Genomic DNA, 18,768 nt, shown 5'->3' with positions numbered 1-18,768 from the left:
TCTCCTTCAGTGGAGTAGGAGAAAAAAAGAATTTACTATATATTTACTATCGTTCCTAAAAAAAAGAATTCTCTCCTTCATCCCTCCATTGGAGTCGGAGAAAATTTTGTCTTTTTAAATTCAAAATATTTTTTAAAAACAACTTCTAAGCAAATATATGTTACGTACTACTTAGATCTAGTGGCCAGTAATGCTTTTATTTATTCTGGACAATTCAATCATTTCATGCAAATGCAAAATGAAATTGTGCCGACTCGTTAACACACACACATACATCATATATATGATATATATATATATATATGAGATGAGGAGGAGTATAATATCAGCAAAAAATTCCATCATAGTACGAAACTTGTCGCCTCTTCTCAAACGCAACACCAATATCAATCAGTGTGCTGTGCGCCCACAGACTCTCTTCTGCTCTCTGCTGCTGCTGTGGATTGCGCCCATCTGCACAGAGCCTGGCCAGTCTTTGGAACCCTTTTGCTGGCGAGATTTGAAGCGGTGGGGCGAAATCAGGCGATTTTTAGCAGATTTTTAATCGCCCAAAAAAGCACACAACCCACCACCAATTTTTAAAAAACCAGGTCTGTTTTTTTTTCTTTCCCTGTTGGCCGGGGGGCAAGCTTTAACCTTCGAAATTTGCATCATTTTTATTATTATATCATCATGCGTTGTGGTGGAAGAAATGCCGCACTGCCGCCTTTGACCTAGACTTGTGTTTTCCTGTCACTTTTGGCTATATAATAGATTTGGGTTTCATCCAAGCTCCGTCAAAGCTTTGTAGAGGGGTACATGGATCCCAATGATCCCCATTTCCCTTTCTGAACCCACAGATAAGCTTTGATTTTTGGTGCCATCAAATATCCCATGGCTGCGGCACGGTTAAAGAACCTGAGAAATGTTTCTCCCTCAGGGCGGAGTTTATCAGTTTGTTGGAAGCCCTTCATGATGCCACTTTCTTCGTCGAGCGGCAATGGCGGCAGTGGTAATTCCATAACGACAAACAATGGCCCTTCTTCCATCCCTTCTTTAGAAAAAGCTGCAAGGTTTGACTTCATATCTTCGAGAGGAAACATAGACTTTGTGGGCGCCCTAGATTCGGCACGAATTTGGGATGTGAGAAACACTCACAAGGATGGATCTGAGCATGCAAGGGATAAATGGGGCTCTGTCAGATGCCCTTCTTGTGACACACAACTAATGCTGCCCTTTTCTCCTTTTCTCCTGCTTCCCGGAGCTAGTTCTCGGAAAGCCTCTTTTCTACACAGAAGGTTCATTTGCCCCTACTGTAAGCCCACACTTTCTTCTGGGATTCCTTCCCTCATGTCCTACATGCCACGAAGCATTGAGGCTCCTCACAGAGGTGAAAATAAGGACCATTCAAGGGCTCTATTGGTGGTCGATGGTGCTCCATCTGAAGCGTCGGCAATTGTGGTGAGGAAAGCTTCCTCTTTGGACATTTTTTGTCAAAATGCCGGAAGACGGTACGAGGTTGATTCACAGCATTGGCAGCAGGGTGGTGGAGACTCATTTCCACCTGCAGTGGCAGTTCAGCAGGCTCCAAGTCCTCCATTTGCACCAGGCAGCAACTTTGTACGTGCTCATACTGGACCCGGTGGCTCTGGCGGTTCAGGTTCCAAGGATGGCTGGGGGGGTTCAAATCTTGGGAAAGATCTTCCCACCCCCAAAGAAATACGTACTGCTCTTGACAAGTTTGTGGTTGGACAAGACCGAGCAAAGAAGGTGCGTGTTACGTCTCTCTCACTTTCCTTTTCTTCAACATTCCTTATAACACACAGAATAGAAGACATTGTAGCCACTGCGTTGTTCTCAATTTAGCGTTATGTTTTTGTAAATATCAGTCTTTCTACCAGTATGCTGGCTCGCATCTTAGGAGGGACTGGAGGTTAGCACCAGTTGAAACTTGAATGACAAACTACCATGTGGATTCTGCATTGTGCACTGTTAGCTTGACTGGATTGTAGAGGCTTTATTCTTGGTGCACTTTGTATAGGAAACATACTGACACACATGCGTGCAAGCACACGTGTGAATGTTCATGTGTATGCATGCATGTTTCTATGCATGTATATGTGTATGTGTAATATGTGTGTATGGATGTATGTATATGTGTGTGTGTTTATGTAGGTATGTTTGCTTGTACGGTTCCTATTGAGACATGCGCTCTCACCTTTTTATCTCTGCATTTAACAAAGCTTATCCTTAGCTGAATGAAATGTTCACTTTTGGTCTAACAAGCAGATATCATCTTGCTGTTGTAGTAATGATATACTTGCTTTACACTATTTTGTGTGAAAATAACAGCTTGGATGCATATTGCAGGTCTTGTCAGTTGCTGTATACAATCATTATAAACGTATCTATTATGAATCATTGTCAAAGAACAATTACAAGGCTGAGAGGTAATGTTCTTTTCATTTCCAACTTTTAAGGTGTTAATGCATTTAAATCTAGTTTTTCTCTGCTTTTTTGAGGTAGCAGGGGAAGTGGGCTCGGTGCAAGCCTGTCTGATGAAGAGGATGATGATGGGGATCTTGTAGAGCTTGAAAAGAGTAATGTGCTTCTCATGGGACCGACTGGGTCAGGTGATTTTTTTGGGCACCTTACGTTACAGTCCAACATAAGCTCGTGCTGGCAAGCTGATAACACTTTTGAGATTTTTGGCTTCTTTTCAGGGAAAACACTGCTGGCCAAGACTTTGGCCAAGTTTGTGAATGTGCCTTTTGTTATTGCAGATGCCACAACACTCACTCAGGTTTCTCTTTCGACTCTCCAGTTGTAGTGCTTTGATTCTATGGCTTTGTCTTACTTTTGAGTAAGCACTGGGTACAGTTGGACCCTTTCAAAACCCAGTGATCCAAACACGTTTTCCCAACAGCCAGTGTGTCCAGACTGCCACTTGCCTTGGATCCAAAAGGAGATAGCGACTCCATTCTAAATGGCAGGACAATTGCAGAATGTATGCTTTGCAGTTTCCAAAGCAGATCTACACCACACACAAACCAGCCATAAAGCCTTTGTCAGCTAGTCTGTAGAGCTTCAACCAGTACCATCCAAAGATATAAGACCCAATTCCCGCACAACACATGAGATGCACATATTTTAACACATAGCATTGGCTCTAAGATCAGTTCCAAAGGTGGAGCATCAGGCATGATCATTCTCAGCAGGATACCATAATTGCGTTAAGGGAAAGGTATTGTAGGCGTGGGGACAGAGTTCTCAAACCAGACCAAAGGCAGCACACTAGTCGGCCAAGTGAGGAGCATCTACTTGACAAAGTCAGTAGCATTTAATGATATTATTTGGATTTTTGTGCTTATTTCTGTTGGCTGACATTTCTGCACATATCTCTCTATGTTGTGCGTTATCTTCATCAACGAAAGATTGCTGAATTCTGTCCATTGAAGTACCGATACTATTCATCAAGCTTTCGCATGTTACATTGGTATAAGAGCCGCCTTCTTCAAATGTGAAGATTCAGCCAGAAAACCCAAAAAAAAAGAGATTTTGTTTTTCCGCTCGTGTGGTTGGTTTCTAGACTCCGGAGGACCACCCCTTTCTGTGGGACTCTCCTTCCTTGAAGGACGATTGGTTTTTAGCCTCCGGAAAGTCTCCCACACTCATAGTGGATGGTTTTGTTGTGGTCTGGAGACGTGCATATTACCACTATGGTGAACTTTGACAAAGAGAAAACAAAGAAATCTGGAACAAGAAGCACCAGGAAGTCCTTCGGTGGCGGCAAACATGAGTGTGCACAAGATGTTCTAGACCATGATGCGAGCACTCTCGCAAACGAGAACACCAAGTTGGAAGAGCAGAAGGCACGGACCTTGGTCTTACAAGATAGAACTTGTACTCTAGTCCCCTTTTCTCTATCTCCTCCTCTTTGCCCTTCTTTGTCCCAAAACCCGATAGCAGATCCTCTTCCGGGTAACCTTCCTGAAGTGTTAGTACCACAGTCGAGTTTGACACTCGAGTTGCAGATGTGAGCATTGGAGATTCGAGCATCACGTGCTACCACACAAGAAGACACGAGACGACGCTTGGGGCATGAAAGATTTCTTGCGGCTTTGGACGCAAGAGCAACACTAGCTTCTTCCTCGTCACATAGTGACAGGGGGACGGCGGGACGCCCACGTGGGACGTGGGAACGCCGTCCCCAAGGACACTTGCGTAACGGCCTGGGGACAGCCAGGGGACGGTACGGACGGGACGGGACGTGACCAGGGGACGCCCGTCCCCCCGTGGGAACAGGGGGATGTCATTCGGGGACGGCTGCAACGGTTACATTTCCAGCCGTTTTTTTTTCAAATAACGGTTACTAGTCGTTGGCGGCTGGCCATTTGAGAGTTTGAGAGAGAGAGAGAGAGAGAGAGAGAGAGAGAGAGAGAGCCAGCTGCCATATACTATATAATGGGCTGCAAGCTACTCCTCTTCTACTCAAGCCTTCCAAGACTTGAGTTCCTCTCCACCATCTCCCTCTCCTACTCAAGCTTTCCTCTCCACTATCTCCCTCTCCTACTCCACCACCCTCTCCTACTAGACTACTTCAATCTTCCCTCTACTTCTTCTCCTACACTACCCTCTAAGCTCTCTCCACCCTCTTCTACTAGACTACTACTAAGTTACTAACTATTCATGGCATCCTCTTCTCGTGCGGGCGGTAGGAGTAGAACGGATGGGTGGTCATGGTGGGATGTAATATGCGGAAGCTTCGGAGAAGGATCGGTACTTCAAAACTCAGAAAACAGCACTCTTTTCACGACGGAATTAACGCACAAAACTGAAAGACGATGTGCAGAAAATAGAGAGAGAAGGGGGAGATGGAGAGGACACAGTATTGGGTCCCAAATACCCTCTGTAGGGCCCCCACCACGGATGGTGTATTTGCTTTATTAGAATGATGTGAATCTGAAACAAATACAAGAGTACTTGACCTTTTCTTGGCTGGAAAACCTGCCCTTGACCTTCAGTCCTTCACCCCTTAGCTTTAGCAATGTTCTTGGCTGTCCTGGCCCTTGGTTGCTTGGAGCTCTTGGTGAATTATGAGATGCTTCTAATGAAACTATGGGCTGGGCTTTTATACTTCCCAAAACATCCAGTCGGCTGGTTTACTGAAGACCCACGACTGAGTTAAATTAAATAAATGCTTTCACACCTATTTTACTACTGTCCAGCCTGCGCCTACCTTCTGGACAGCTATCTGACTGCTGGGCACCTTGCGTAGAGGTGTGGGACTGCCCCCCACACCTGGCCGACTGGCTGGGTAGGGCTTCTAGCCCTGTCGGCTGCCTGTCCAGCAGCCCTAGGGCTGGCTGACAGCCCCTCCAGCCCATGCCTTGGCTGGTGGGCACAGCCTTGGGCTCTCCTGGCCCCTTGGGGGTGGTTGGACACCTCCCCCATGCCCATACTACAAATGCAAGCTAGATCCTCCAACTTGGGGTAGCCCTATGGGCTGGCCCCTTCTCTACATGCAAACCTACATGCCTACAGAAGCCTGGCATCCAGTTGCAAACCAGATACTCAGCACATCTGACATCATTCCAGAGGGAGACTCACAGCGCGGACTGGCACTGCTTCTTGTGCAGGACATTGCACACCTGACCTTGGACTCATGTGCAGGACAATGCACACCTGACCTCGGACGACTGAGATGGATCCCTGGCTGACTCGTCCCGGACTGGGCTCACATGGGACCAGTTCACCATCCCAGGTTCTGCACCTTCTGTACAGAATGTCTACGTGGCATCCAAGTGCGGGATGCACGTGACATCCCCTTCTGCTTAACTTGACGGAAGCTGCATAGCCTCCAAATAATCCGTCAATAAAGCCGGATAGTCTTCGAAAAATTCTTTGTCGAGCCATACCGCTTCATGAGTTCCTCGGTCCTGAAACTTCGTGAGGAACTGTCGTAGTCTTCGGCCTGAGCCATGCTTGAAACGGTGCAGAAGGATCTGTTCTGGAACCATTACCTCTGCTTCATCAATAATGTCTGGTTCCGCTTCGTCTTTGACCTCTGAAGGGGGTGGACCTGCATATGGCTTCAACCAACTGACATGAAATACATCGTGCATAGTCCAACTCGGAGGTAGCTTTAACTGCATAGACACCTCATTAATCTTTTTCTGGATGGGGAAGGGTCCGAAGCTCCTGAAAGACAACTTTGGGCATCGCTTGCCCACCTGCTTTAATCTTTGCTTCATAATCCGAAGATATACCCAATCTCCTTCCGAAAACTTCATGTCCCTTCGGTCTTTATTGGCCTGTCGAGTGTAGGCCTCTTGCGCTTTAGCCAATCTGTCTTTGACGGACTCGAGTATCTCCTGGTAAGACTCCGTCACTCTGTTCGCCTCCGGTACTGAAGACGACGTCCTGGTTAACAACGATTGGAAAGGCCTTCCAAACGCTGCCTCATATGGAGTCCTGCCAATAGCTGAAGAAAAAGAGTCATTCAGAACAGCTTGAACTAAAGGCAAAAACGATTCCCACTTACCTTGCTGATCGTGGACATAACACTTCAGCACATCAAAGGCCAACTGGTTGTATATCTCTGTCTGGCCATCTGTCTGTGGGTGGAATGCACTGGAAAAATTCAACTTAGTACCAAAATTATCAAACAATGCCCTCCAAAAATGACTGGTAAACTTGGCATCTCGGTCTGACACTATGGTTCTAGGAATCCCACCAATCGGGTACCAATGCCGAATGAAAAGCTGGGCAACATCTTCGGCGGTCACATTGGCCCTGCAAGGAATAAGCATCACAAATTTGCTGAACCTGTCAACAATAGTCAAACACTGTGTATTACGCTTACTCGGACTGGGAGGCAGATTTGTGACAAAGTCCATCGAAATGTCTTGGAAAGGACCCTCAGGAATTGGCAAAGGCTGTAACAACCCTATCTTCTTTCCACGAGGAGCTTTCACCTTTTGACAAATGTCACAGCGTTGTACATAGGTAAACACATCACGCCTCATCTTTGGCCAATAGTATTGCCGTTCTAACTTCTCCAGAGTCGAATTCATGCCCCTATGACCACCTGTAATGGCGTCATGGGCATCATGGAGAAGAGCTGCCCGGAATGATTTCATGACACAAAGTCGGCCTTTGTAGTAAAGCCAACCATCGCGTATCAGAAAATGGCATGGTCCTGTGGCATCCAATGCCTGTTCCCACTGCGTACCGAATTCCTCGGAATCCGCGTACGTGTGCTTCATGTCTTCTAGTCCTGTACCAACAAGGTCTAGTCTAGTGGTCTGAATCGCAGTTACTTGTCCCTTCCTGCTCAAAGCGTCGGCCACTGGATTGGCCTTTCCTGGAAGGTACTCAATCATGCCACCAAACTGCTGGAATATCTGACTCCAGCGGTGTTGTCGATCACTCCACTGTGCACTTGGCATCGTCTGAATCCAGCGCAATGCCTGATGGTCAGTGCGAACCTCGAAGTCACGGCCATACAGGAAATGTTTCCAATGTTTCAAGGCCTGAATGACTGCTAGGAGTTCACGATCGTAGACTGAGTAATTCTTTTCGGCGGGCAGTAACTTACGAGACATGTAAGCTACTGGATGACCATTCTGTTGCAACACACCTCCAATTGCGATGTTACTCGCATCGGTGATCACCTGAAATGGTTCGTCCCATGAGGCAAGGGCTAGACAAGGCGCTTCTGACAAAGCCACCTTGAGGTTCTGGAATGCCTCCAACGCTCGTGGAGTCATTCGAATCTTTTGCCTCCTTGTTTTCACTCCCTTTAGCAGATCGGTGAGGTCTGCCGAGAGATCGGAAAACTTATCAATGTGGGTGGAATATGCCTGGCATATACCCACAAATGATCTAATGTCATAAGCAGTCTGAGGTACTTCCCAGTTAAAAATCTCGGCCACTTTAGCCGGATCAAGTCGAATGCCTTCGGCACTGATTATATATCCCAAGTAATGTACCTGGAACAGATAAAATTCTGACTTCTTTTCATTGACATAGAGCTCGTTGCTTTCCAGCAACCTAAGGACTTTCTCCACATCAATGTCATGCTGCTCAACTGTAGCTGAAAATATGAGTATGTCGTCCAGAAATATGAACACACACACTCCAATCAACTCCCGGAAAATACGCATCATCATGCGGTTAAATGTAGCTGGGGCGTTCGTCAAACCAAATGGCATGACCACAAATTCATAGTGGGCCCGTTCTGTACGGAAAGCTGTCTTGGGGATGTCCCCCTCAACAATCCGAACCTGGTGGTACCCACTCTTTAAATCCAATTTAGAGAACACCTTAGCTCCATTCAGCCTCTCGAGAATATAGTCAATTCGAGGCATCGGGAATCTGCTCTTGATAGTCAGCTTGTTGAGTGCACGATAATCGACACACAACCGAGAAGACCCATCTTTCTTCTTGACAAATAAGATCGGTGCTGCAAACGGCGACACGCTGGGGCGGATGAAGCCAGCTTGCAACAATTCTTGGAGTTGGCGGTCCAACTCCGATTCCATTGCCTTAGAAAGGCGATACGGAAACTTGCTCGGGGGTTCCGAGCCTGGGAGGAGGTCAATCTTGTGATCCTCCGGTCTGGACGGGGGGAGCTGGGGAGGGAGACTGTCCCGAAGAAAAATCTTCTGGAACTTTTCATGGAGAACCGAGTACTTCTCGGAAGCACTGGCCACCGTCTGGGCTGTCTGGACGTAAATCATCGCACACTGTGCGCCTTTCCTGACTGCTCGCTTAGCCTGCAAGTGGCTTATGAGCGGAAAGTTTGGAATACCTGGCTCACACTTAATGGTCACAGGGGTGTTGGACACATTCCGATCAATCTGGAACGTGTGCTTGTCCCACTTGACATCAGGGAGAAATTTGTGAAACCACTGGATCCCCAAAATTATGTCTGCTCCTACAAGAGGGGCAACCATAAAATCACGCACAAACTCTATGCCCTGAATTACTAACTTAGCACCTAGAGCTTCATACTTGACGCTCGTAGTCATACCTGTGCTAAATCCCTCAACTTGTTTGTCCACCGGAGTGAGCTCGAAGCGGGCACGCCTAGCGGCCTCTTCCGTGATCACATCCTCCGTACTGCCGCTGTCAAACAAGACAACGACTCTCTGGCCACCTATGTAGCCAAAGGACTTGAGCAATTCGTTGCGCTCATACTCCTGGTCATGGGCGCCCTTCTGCTTATCTTCTAGCTCCCGGCTAATAATTGCTCCAACTGAAGCACCGGGGTTTGAAGAACTAGGGGTCGCCGCTGGGGTCTGTGTGGGAGCTGTGCTCACCACGGAAGCTGTGGAGGCGGCGGCGGGCTTTGGAGGCTTCTTCGGACAATCCCGAGAAGTATGTCCTTTTGTGTGACAAAAGTAACATCTACCCTCCTTCCTGTACTGAGCAAGCTCCTCAGCACTCAACTTGCCACCTGTCTTGCCTGCCTCCGCTTTCTGGTCTGGAGTAAGCTTAGACGGATTGTTCGAGTTCTTGGAGCCAGAGGCTCCCGGGCTCTGTCCTGGGGAAGACCCCGTCTGGTTCTGGCTTTTGCCCCCCGAGGTGTTAGCCTTGGGAGAAGCCGGCTGGGAAGTCTTGGGCTTGCCACCATTGTGTTTCATTTCTGCACTCTGCGCAAGCGAGAGTGCGTCCTCAAAGGTGGCTGGTCTAAACATACGCACCTCCCATTGGATTTGCGTGTCCAGGCCATACAAAAACTGCCCTTTCTTGTCCGCATCAGATAAGCCTAATTGTAGACACAAGGTCGAAATTCTATTGGCAAACTGAAGGACTGGTTGCGCGTTCTGACGCGCTCCCCTGAACTCGTCTTCGAGTCGCTCAAGGTAGTGGGGCGGTAAAAACCGCTGCTTAAGGTCACGGACGAACTCGTCCCACCCATAAGCTGCCATACCTGATCTGGTGTGGGCATGAGCCCACTGAGTCCACCAAGGAATGGCCTCACCTTCCAAATACCAACTGGCTAAGATCACTTTGTCAATATCTGATTTCCTAACTGCGGCAAAGTAAGCTTCAAATTGATGTAACCATGAATACAGAGTAGTGGGATCGAGTTTACCATTATACTTACTGAAGTTCATTTTCTCGGGAAAATGATTCGAGGGCGCCGCCGGTGTCAATCTGGCGTCCAAAGCTCGGAGGTAACGCTCGTGTTCCACTCGTCGCATGGCTTCGTCTTCTCGTTGTCGAATCTCCAATGCCCGTATCTGCCTCTCAAGCAAGGAGCTTGACTGCGGCTGTGACCCCTCGAGAGGGTCCCTGTGACGAGGATCTGGTATCTGGGGTATGGAAGGAGAGGGAGGAGGAGATGGAAAACGCGACGCTGGAGAGCGAGAACGCTCCTCCAGAGCCAAAATCCGCGCCTTCTGCTCGTCCAACTTGGTTGTCTGGTCTGCGATTGCTCGCATCATCTGTTGGAACATGTCTTGTACACTCAAGCCGGGTGCCCGAGCTGGGCTGCCTGGTGCACTCTGGTCCCATGGTTCTGGTTCTCTCTCGTCGCCAAAGCTCGCCATAGCGGGAATATGCAGTTCCTTTCCGGAACGCAATCTGACCATCCACTATCTGTGTGGGAGACTTCCGGAGGCTTCCGGAGGCTAAAAACCAACCGTCCGTCGAGGGACAGGAGTCACTCCGAAAAGGGTAGTCCACCGGCGTCTAAAAACCAACCACACGAGCGAAAAATTTTCTGGTTTTCTTTGCTGAATCTTCGTCCTTGAAGTAGGCTCTGATACCACTGTAATATGCGGAAGCTTCGGAGAAGGATCGGTACTTCAAAACTCAGAAAACAGCACTCTTTTCACGACGGAATTAACGCACAAAACTGAAAGACGATGTGCAGAAAATAGAGAGAGAAGGGGGAGATGGAGAGGACACAGTATTGGGTCCCAAATACCCTCTGTAGGGCCCCCACCACGGATGGTGTATTTGCTTTATTAGAATGATGTGAATCTGAAACAAATACAAGAGTACTTGACCTTTTCTTGGCTGGAAAACCTGCCCTTGACCTTCAGTCCTTCACCCCTTAGCTTTAGCAATGTTCTTGGCTGTCCTGGCCCTTGGTTGCTTGGAGCTCTTGGTGAATTATGAGATGCTTCTAATGAAACTATGGGCTGGGCTTTTATACTTCCCAAAACATCCAGTCGGCTGGTTTACTGAAGACCCACGACTGAGTTAAATTAAATAAATGCTTTCACACCTATTTTACTACTGTCCAGCCTGCGCCTACCTTCTGGACAGCTATCTGACTGCTGGGCACCTTGCGTAGAGGTGTGGGACTGCCCCCCACACCTGGCCGACTGGCTGGGTAGGGCTTCTAGCCCTGTCGGCTGCCTGTCCAGCAGCCCTATGGCTGGCTGACAGCCCCTCCAGCCCATGCCTTGGCTGGTGGGCACAGCCTTGGGCTCTCCTGGCCCCTTGTGGGTGGTTGGACACCTCCCCCATGCCCATACTACAAATGCAAGCTAGATCCTCCAACTTGGGGTAGCCCTATGGGCTGGCCCCTTCTCTACATGCAAACCTACATGCCTACAGAAGCCTGGCATCCAGTTGCAAACCAGATACTCAGCACATCTGACATCATTCCAGAGGGAGACTCACAGCGCGGACTGGCACTGCTTCTTGTGCAGGACATTGCACACCTGACCTTGGACTCATGTGCAGGACAATGCACACCTGACCTCGGACGACTGAGATGGATCCCTGGCTGACTCGTCCCGGACTGGGCTCACATGGGACCAGTTCACCATCCCAGGTTCTGCACCTTCTGTACAGAATGTCTACGTGGCATCCAAGTGCGGGATGCACGTGACATGGGATGAGGTCAACTTCGAGCCTCCTGCTCATGCGGGGGGTGCACGTCCATGGACATGCAAGCTCTGCCCATATAAGCGTGTGGGTGGGGCCAATACCATTTGTTGCATGAGCCCGGTCATGAGGTGAAATTTTGTGAGCGGGTCACACCGGAGATAAGAAAGGAGCTTCTTGCAAAGCTTGCCGCCCATCAAGCTTTGAGTGCAAGCCAAAGGGTGCGTGCAGTGGATCCCAACACTTATGTCACTCCAACCCACACATCAGGTTCTACATCGGGTGGTGGTGCATCTTCATCTACCCCTCCATCACGTCCTCCTCGTGGCATGTCATGTGCATCCCGCACTTGGATGCCACGTAGACATTTCTGTACAGAAGGTGCAGGACCTGGGATGGTGAACTGGTCCCATGTGAGCCCAGTCCGGGACGAGTCAGCCAGGGATCCATCTCAGATGTCCGAGGTCAGGTGTGCATTGTCCTGCACAGGAGTCTAAGGTCAGGTGTGCACTGTCCTGCACATGAAACAGTGCCAGTCCGCGCTGTGAGTCTCCCTCTAGAATGATGTCAGTGGTTCTGTGTATCTGGTATGGTACCGGATGCCAGATCACTGAGTAGATTACGTTTAGGACAAGGGGCCAGCCCATAGGGCTACCCCGGATCTGAGTGTGGACATGGGAATGGTGTAGAACCACCCCCATGAGGGCCAAGAAGGCCCAGGCTGAACCCACCAGCCATGGAGGGGCTGTAGGACAGCCCTAGGGCAAAGATAAGGCTATTTTCAGGAGCATACAGCCTTTAGATGGCTGTAGGGCATGTATGGGGCAGCCCATACAGGCTGCCCAGTCTTGGGATTGTGGACAAAAGTGGTGTCCAGCCAATCAGAAGCAGGCGCATCACTTTCAGCCTGTTAGGAAAAAAAGGCAGTATTTTTTGGGATTTAATTCAGCATTTATTGTTGAGTTTCCACCAGTCGTGGGACATAGCCTGTTTTTCAGCTGGCCGACTGCTCCTGAGGAGGAGTATAAATAGTGGAGGCCATAATCCCATCATTCATCTTAGTTTTCACCAAGTGCTCAAGCCAATCAAGGGCCAGTCAAGCCAAGGAGATTGCCAAGCAAAGGGGTGAACTTCTGGAGGTCAAGGGCAGGGATTCCCCAGCCAAGAAAAGGTCAAGTTTTCTGTATTTGTTTTCAGATTTACATCATTCTAATAAAGCAAATACACCATCCGTGGTGGGGGCTCTACAGAGGGTGATTGGGACCCAATACTGTGTCCTCTCCATCTCCCCCTTCTCTCTATATTTTCTGCACATCTCCTTTCAGTTTGTGCGTTAATTTCCGTCGCGAAAAGAGTGCTGATTTCTGAGTTTTGAAGTACCGATCCTTCTCCGAAGCTTCCGCATATTACAGTGGTATCAGAGCCTACTTCAAGGACAAAGATTCAACAAAGAAAACCAGAAAATTTTCTCGCTCGTGTGGTTGGTTTTTAGACGCCGGTGGACTACCCCTTTCGGAGTGACTCCTGTCCCTCGAAGGACGGTTGGTTTTTAGCCTCCGGAAGCCTCCGGAAGTCTCCCACACAGATAGTGGATGGTCAGATTGTGTTCCGGAAAGGAATTGCATTTTCCCGCTATGGCGAGTTTCGGCGACGAGAGAGAACCAGAACCATGGGACCAGAGTGCACCAGGCAGCCCAGCTAGGGTACCCGGCTTGAGTGTCACATACATGTTCCAGCAGATGATGCAAGCAATCGCAGACCAGACAGCCAAGTTGGATGAGTAGAAGGCGCGGATCTTGGCTCTGGAGGAGCGTTCTCGCTCTCCAGCGTTGCGTTTTCCATCTCCTCCTCCCTCTCCTTCCGTATCCCAGATACCAGATCCTCGTCACAGGGACCCTCGCTGGGTCACAGCCGCAGCCAAGCTCCTTGCTTGAGATGCAGATGCGTGCATTGGAGATCCGACAACAAGAAGACGACGCCATGCGACGCGTGGAACACGAGCGTTACCTCAGAGCTTTGGACGCCAGATTGACACCGGCGGCGCTCTCGAATCATTTTCCCGAGAAAATGAATTTCAGTAAGTATAATAGTAAACTCGATCCCACAACTCTTTATTCATGGTTACATCAATTTGAAGCTTACTTTGCCACAGTTAGGAAAACAAATACTGACAAAGTGATCTTAGCTAGTTGGTACTCGGAAGGTGAGGCCATTCCTTGGTGGACTCAATGGGCTCATGCCCACACCAGAGCAGGTATGGCAGCTTATGTGTGGGACGAGTTCGTCCGCGACCTTAAGCAGCGGTTTCTACTGCCCCACTACCTTGAGCGACTCGAAGACGAGTTCAGGGGAGCGCGTCAGAATGCGCAACCAGTCCTTCAGTTTGCCAATAAAATTTCGACCTTGTGTCTACAATTAGGCTTATCTGATTTGGACAAGAAGGGGCAGTTTTTGTATGGCCTGGACACGCAAATCCAATGGGAGGTGCGTATGTTTAGGCCAGCCACCTTTGAGGACGCACTCTGCGCAAATGAAACACAATGGTGGCAAGCCCAAGACTTCCCAGCCGGCTTCTCCCAAGGCTAACGCCTCGGGGGGCAAAAACCAGAACCAGACGGGGTCTTCCCCAAGACAGAGCCCGGGAGCCTCTGGCTTCAAGAACTCGAACAATGTGTCTAAGCTTACTCCAGACCAGAAAGCGGAGGCAGGCAAGACAGGTGGCAAGTTGAGTGCTGAGGAGCTTTCTCAGTACAAGGAGGAGGGTAGATGTTTCTTTTGTCACACAAAAGGACATACTTCTCGGGATTGTCCGAAGAAGCCTACAAAGGCCGCCGCCGCCGCCTCCGCCTCCACAGCTTCCGTGGTGAGCACAGCTCCCACACAGACCCCAGCGGCTACCCCTAGTTCTTCAACCCCCGGTGCTTCAGTTGGAGCAATTATTAGCTGGGAGCTCGAAGATAAGCAGAAGGGCGCCCATGACCAGGAGTATGAGCGCAACGAATTGCTCAAGTCCTTTGGCTACATAGGTGGCCAGAGAGTCGTCGTCTTGTTTGACAGCGGCAGCACGGAGGATGTGGTCACGGAACAGGCCGCTAGGCGTGCCCGTTTCGAGCTGACTCCGGTGGACAAACAAGTTGAGGGTTTTAGCACAGGTATGACAACGAGCGTCAAGTATGAAGCTCTAGGTGCTAAGTTAGTGATTTAGGGCATAGAGTTTGTGCGTGACTTTATGGTTGCCCCTCTTGTAGGAGCAGACATAATTTTGGGTATCCAGTGGTTTCACAAGTTTCTTCCTGATGTCAAGTGGGACAAGCACACGTTCCAGATCGATCGGAATGTGTCAAACACCCCGGTGACCATAAAGTGTGAGCCAGGTATTCCAAACTTTCCGCTCATAAGCCACTTGCAGGCTAAGCGAGCAGTCAGGAAAGGCGCACAGTGTGCGATGATTTACATCCAGACAGCCCAGACGGTGGCCAGTGCTTCCGAGAAGTACTCGGTTCTCCATGAAAAGTTCCAGAAGATTTTTCTTCGGGACAGTCTCCCTCCCCAGCTCCCCCCGTCCAGACCGGAGGATCACAAGATCGACTCCTCCCAGGCTCGGAACCCCCGAGCAAGTTTCCGTATCGCCTTTCTAAGGCAATGGAATCGGAGTTGGACCGCCAACTCCAAGAATTGTTGTAAGCTGGCTTCATCCGCCCCAGCGTGTCGCCATTTGCAGCACCGATCTTGTTTCTCAAGAAGAAAGATTGGTCTCCTCGGTTGTGTGTCGATTATCGTGCACTCAACAAGCTGACTATCAAGAGCAGATTCCCGATGCCTCGAATTGATTATATTCTCGAGAGGCTGAATGGAGCTAAGGTGTTCTCTAAATTGGATTTAAAGAGTGGGTATCACCAGGTACGGATTGTAGAGGGGGACATCCCCAAAATAGCCTTCCGTACAGAACGGGCCCACTATGAATTTGTGGTCATGCCATTTGGTTTGACGAACGCCCCAGCTACATTTAACCGCATGATGATGCGTGTTTTTCGGGAGTTGATTGGAGAGAGTGTGTTCATATTTCTGGACGACATACTCATATTTTCAGCTACAGTTGAGCAGCATGACATTGATGTGGAGAAAGTCCTTAAATTGCTGGAAAGCAACGAGCTCTACGTCAATGAAAAGAAGTCAGAATTTTATCTGTTCCAGGTACATTACTTGGGATATATAATTAGTGCTGAAGGCATTCGACTGGATCCGGCTAAAGTGGTCGAGATTGTTAACTGGGAAGTACCACAGACAGCTTATGACATTAGATCATTTGTGGGTATATGCCAGGCATATTCGTCTATGTAGTTAAAGCTACCTCCGAGTTGGACTATGCACGATGTATTTCATGTCAGTTGGTTAAAGCCATATGCAGGTCCACCCCCTTCAGAGGTCAAAGATGAAGCAGAACCAGACATTGTTGATGAAGCAGAAGTAATGGTTCTAGAACAGATCCTTCTGCACCGTTTCAAGCATGGCTCAGGCTGAAGACTACGACAATTCCTCACGAAGTTTCAGGACCGAGGAACTCATGAAGCGGTATGGCTCGACAAAGAATTTTTCGAAGACTATCCGGCATTATTGACGGATTATTTGGAGCAGAAGGGGATGTCACGTGCATTCCGCACTTGGATGCCACGTAGACATTTCTGTACAGAAGGTGCAGGACCTGGGATGGTGAACTGGTCCCATGTGAGTCCAGTCCGGGACGAGTCAGCCCCAGGGATCCATCTCAGATGTCCGAGGTCAGGTGTGCATTGTCCTGCACAGGAGTCTAAGGTCAGGTGTGCGCTGTCCTGCACATGAAACAGTGCCAGTCCGCGCTGTGAGTCTCCCTCTAGAATGATGTCAGTGGTTATGTGTATCTGGTATGGTACCGGATGCCAGATCACTGAGTAGATTGCGTTTAGGACAAGGGGCCAGCCCATAGGGCTACCCCGGATCTGAGTGTGGACATGGGAATGGTGTAGAACCACCCCCATGAGGGCCAGGAAGGCCCAGGCTGAACCCACCAGCCATGGAGGGGCTGTAGGACAGCCCTAGGGCAAAGATAAGGCTATTTTCAGGAGCATACAGCCTTTACAGCCTTTAGATGGCTATAGGGCATGTATGGGGCAGCCCATACAGGCTGCCCAGCCTTGGGATTGTGGACAAAAGTGGTGTCCAGCCAATTAGAAGCAGGCGCATCACTTTCAGCCTGTTAGGAAGAAAAGGCAGTATTTTTTGGGATTTAATTCAGCATTTATTGCTGAATTTCCACCAGTCGTGGGACATAGCCTGTTTTTCAGCTGGCCGACTGCTCCTGAGGAGGAGTATAAATAGTGGAGGCCATAATCCCATCATTCATCTTAGTTTTCACCAAGTGCTCAAGCCAATCAAGGGCCAGTCAAGCCAAGGAGATTGCCAAGCAAAGGGGTGAACTTCTGGAGGTCAAGGGCAGGGATTCCCCAGCCACGAAAAGGTCAAGTTTTCTGTATTTGCAGTTCAACTTTTACCTTTTCCATGCATCCTATGCCATCCGTGGTATTTGATGCTAAGCAGGAGGGTGAGAGCGATGTTGCTCAGAAGAGCCTCATCCGAGCTTATGGCTTTGTCCAGGGCCGAGAGTTTGTAGTCCTTTTCGATATGGGTAGTTCTGAAGACACCATCTCTCCCCAGTTGGCTAATAAATTGAATTGCACATTAGTCCCATATCATCTGGATGTGGACGGGTTTACACCTGGTCTTCGCACCCACATTTCCTAGAAGGCACAGCAATTTGCCTTTGAAGTTCAGAAGGCCTCATTTCAACAAGATTTCATCGTCTCACCTCTGTTGGGGTGTGACATGATCTTAGGAATTCAGTGGTTCCGTCAGTATGAGCCTATTCCCGATTGGGGACACGACACTTTTACTATTTGTAAAGGTTTTCTTGAGCCTGTCATGATTCGTTGGGATAGAAGCATTCTTGGCATCCCATTGATTTCGCATCTCTAGGCCAGATGAGCTATCCGCAAGGGAGCAGAAGGAGCACTCCTTTATGTTCGTGCTCAAACAGCCCCTCCCTCGTTAGTAGCATCCGTTACATCTTCAGTCCCTCAGTTAGCAAACCTCCTATCCAGACATCAGGACATTATGCTTAGGGACGATCTCCCGCCAAGTCTCCCACCCTCTCGCCCTGAGGACCATCACGTTGATTTGGTCCCTGGATCAAATCCTCCTCGCAGGTTTCCCTATTGTCTTTCCAAGACTTTAGAGGGCGAGTTAGAAAAGCAGTTATCTGAGCTTCTCCGAGCCGGATTCATTCTGTCACCATTTGGCCACTCGAATGGTTCACTCTTGCTTTTACACTATGTACATATTGGATTGGTGTCCATGGCTTATGGAATGTGCCTATGCATGTGATTGACACGTGTCATGCTGTATAGTTGGATATGATATTCCGCTGGGACTTGACGTTATCATGCCCCGAATATCTGGAGGACTTGGCTTTCCGTTGGAACTTGTGTCTTTGTGTACATGCCCGGAAACACCTGGAGGATTGGCTTTCCACTGGGTCTGGTATCGCATATACTTGCCTGGAAACGCCTGATCTTATATGGTTTCATGAATGGAAATTGCTCATGCCAATGCTGCATTGCATAGCATCTTTATGTGCTTGCCTGCAAATGAAATTGCATGTTGTTTTCATGCCTGCATGACCTATGTGTAGTTCCGGGCTAGGGGATGCCCGCCCGTGAACCGTGCGTGTGAAACTGTCTGCTGACATGGTTGTGTGGCATGTGAACAGGTGGTAAGTATTACCCAATCTAGGCTCAAATAGCCCTTAGGACTTAGCCAATATTTATAAAATATTTATAAGTGAGTGCGTTCCCACTTCATTAAAGTTTGGGCGCCCAAAAGTCACTTATAAATTATGACCGC

General features: G+C 48.9%; 1 protein-coding gene across 6 annotated transcripts in view; it reads left to right on the top strand.

The window, feature by feature from the left end:
* The first annotated feature begins 262 nt into the window (after nt 1-262).
* The window catches only part of LOC147610625 (CLP protease regulatory subunit CLPX1, mitochondrial-like), an 82,307-nt gene continuing 63,801 nt past the window's right edge, over nt 263-18,768 (top strand). The window contains exons 1-6 of one of the 6 annotated variants that reach the window (XM_086786125.1): nt 309-590; nt 754-1,440; nt 1,522-1,749; nt 2,350-2,429; nt 2,509-2,612; nt 2,703-2,782. In XM_086786125.1, coding sequence (XP_086642251.1) covers nt 874-1,440; nt 1,522-1,749; nt 2,350-2,429; nt 2,509-2,612; nt 2,703-2,782 — 1,059 coding nt within the window. In that variant the 5' untranslated portion in view covers nt 309-590; nt 754-873. Of the gene's footprint in view, nt 591-753; nt 1,750-2,349; nt 2,430-2,505; nt 2,613-2,702; nt 2,783-18,768 lie in introns of all 6 variants that reach the window. The other 5 variants (XM_086786124.1, XM_086786123.1, XM_086786122.1 and 2 more) reach the window with 5 other exon arrangements.

This window comes from Cibotium barometz, chromosome 49 (genome assembly GCF_041138505.1).
Source record: "Cibotium barometz isolate CiBa-2024 chromosome 49, ASM4113850v1, whole genome shotgun sequence".
NCBI classification, from domain to species: domain Eukaryota; kingdom Viridiplantae; phylum Streptophyta; class Polypodiopsida; order Cyatheales; family Cibotiaceae; genus Cibotium; species Cibotium barometz.
This window is presented reverse-complemented; position numbering and strand designations above follow the sequence as displayed.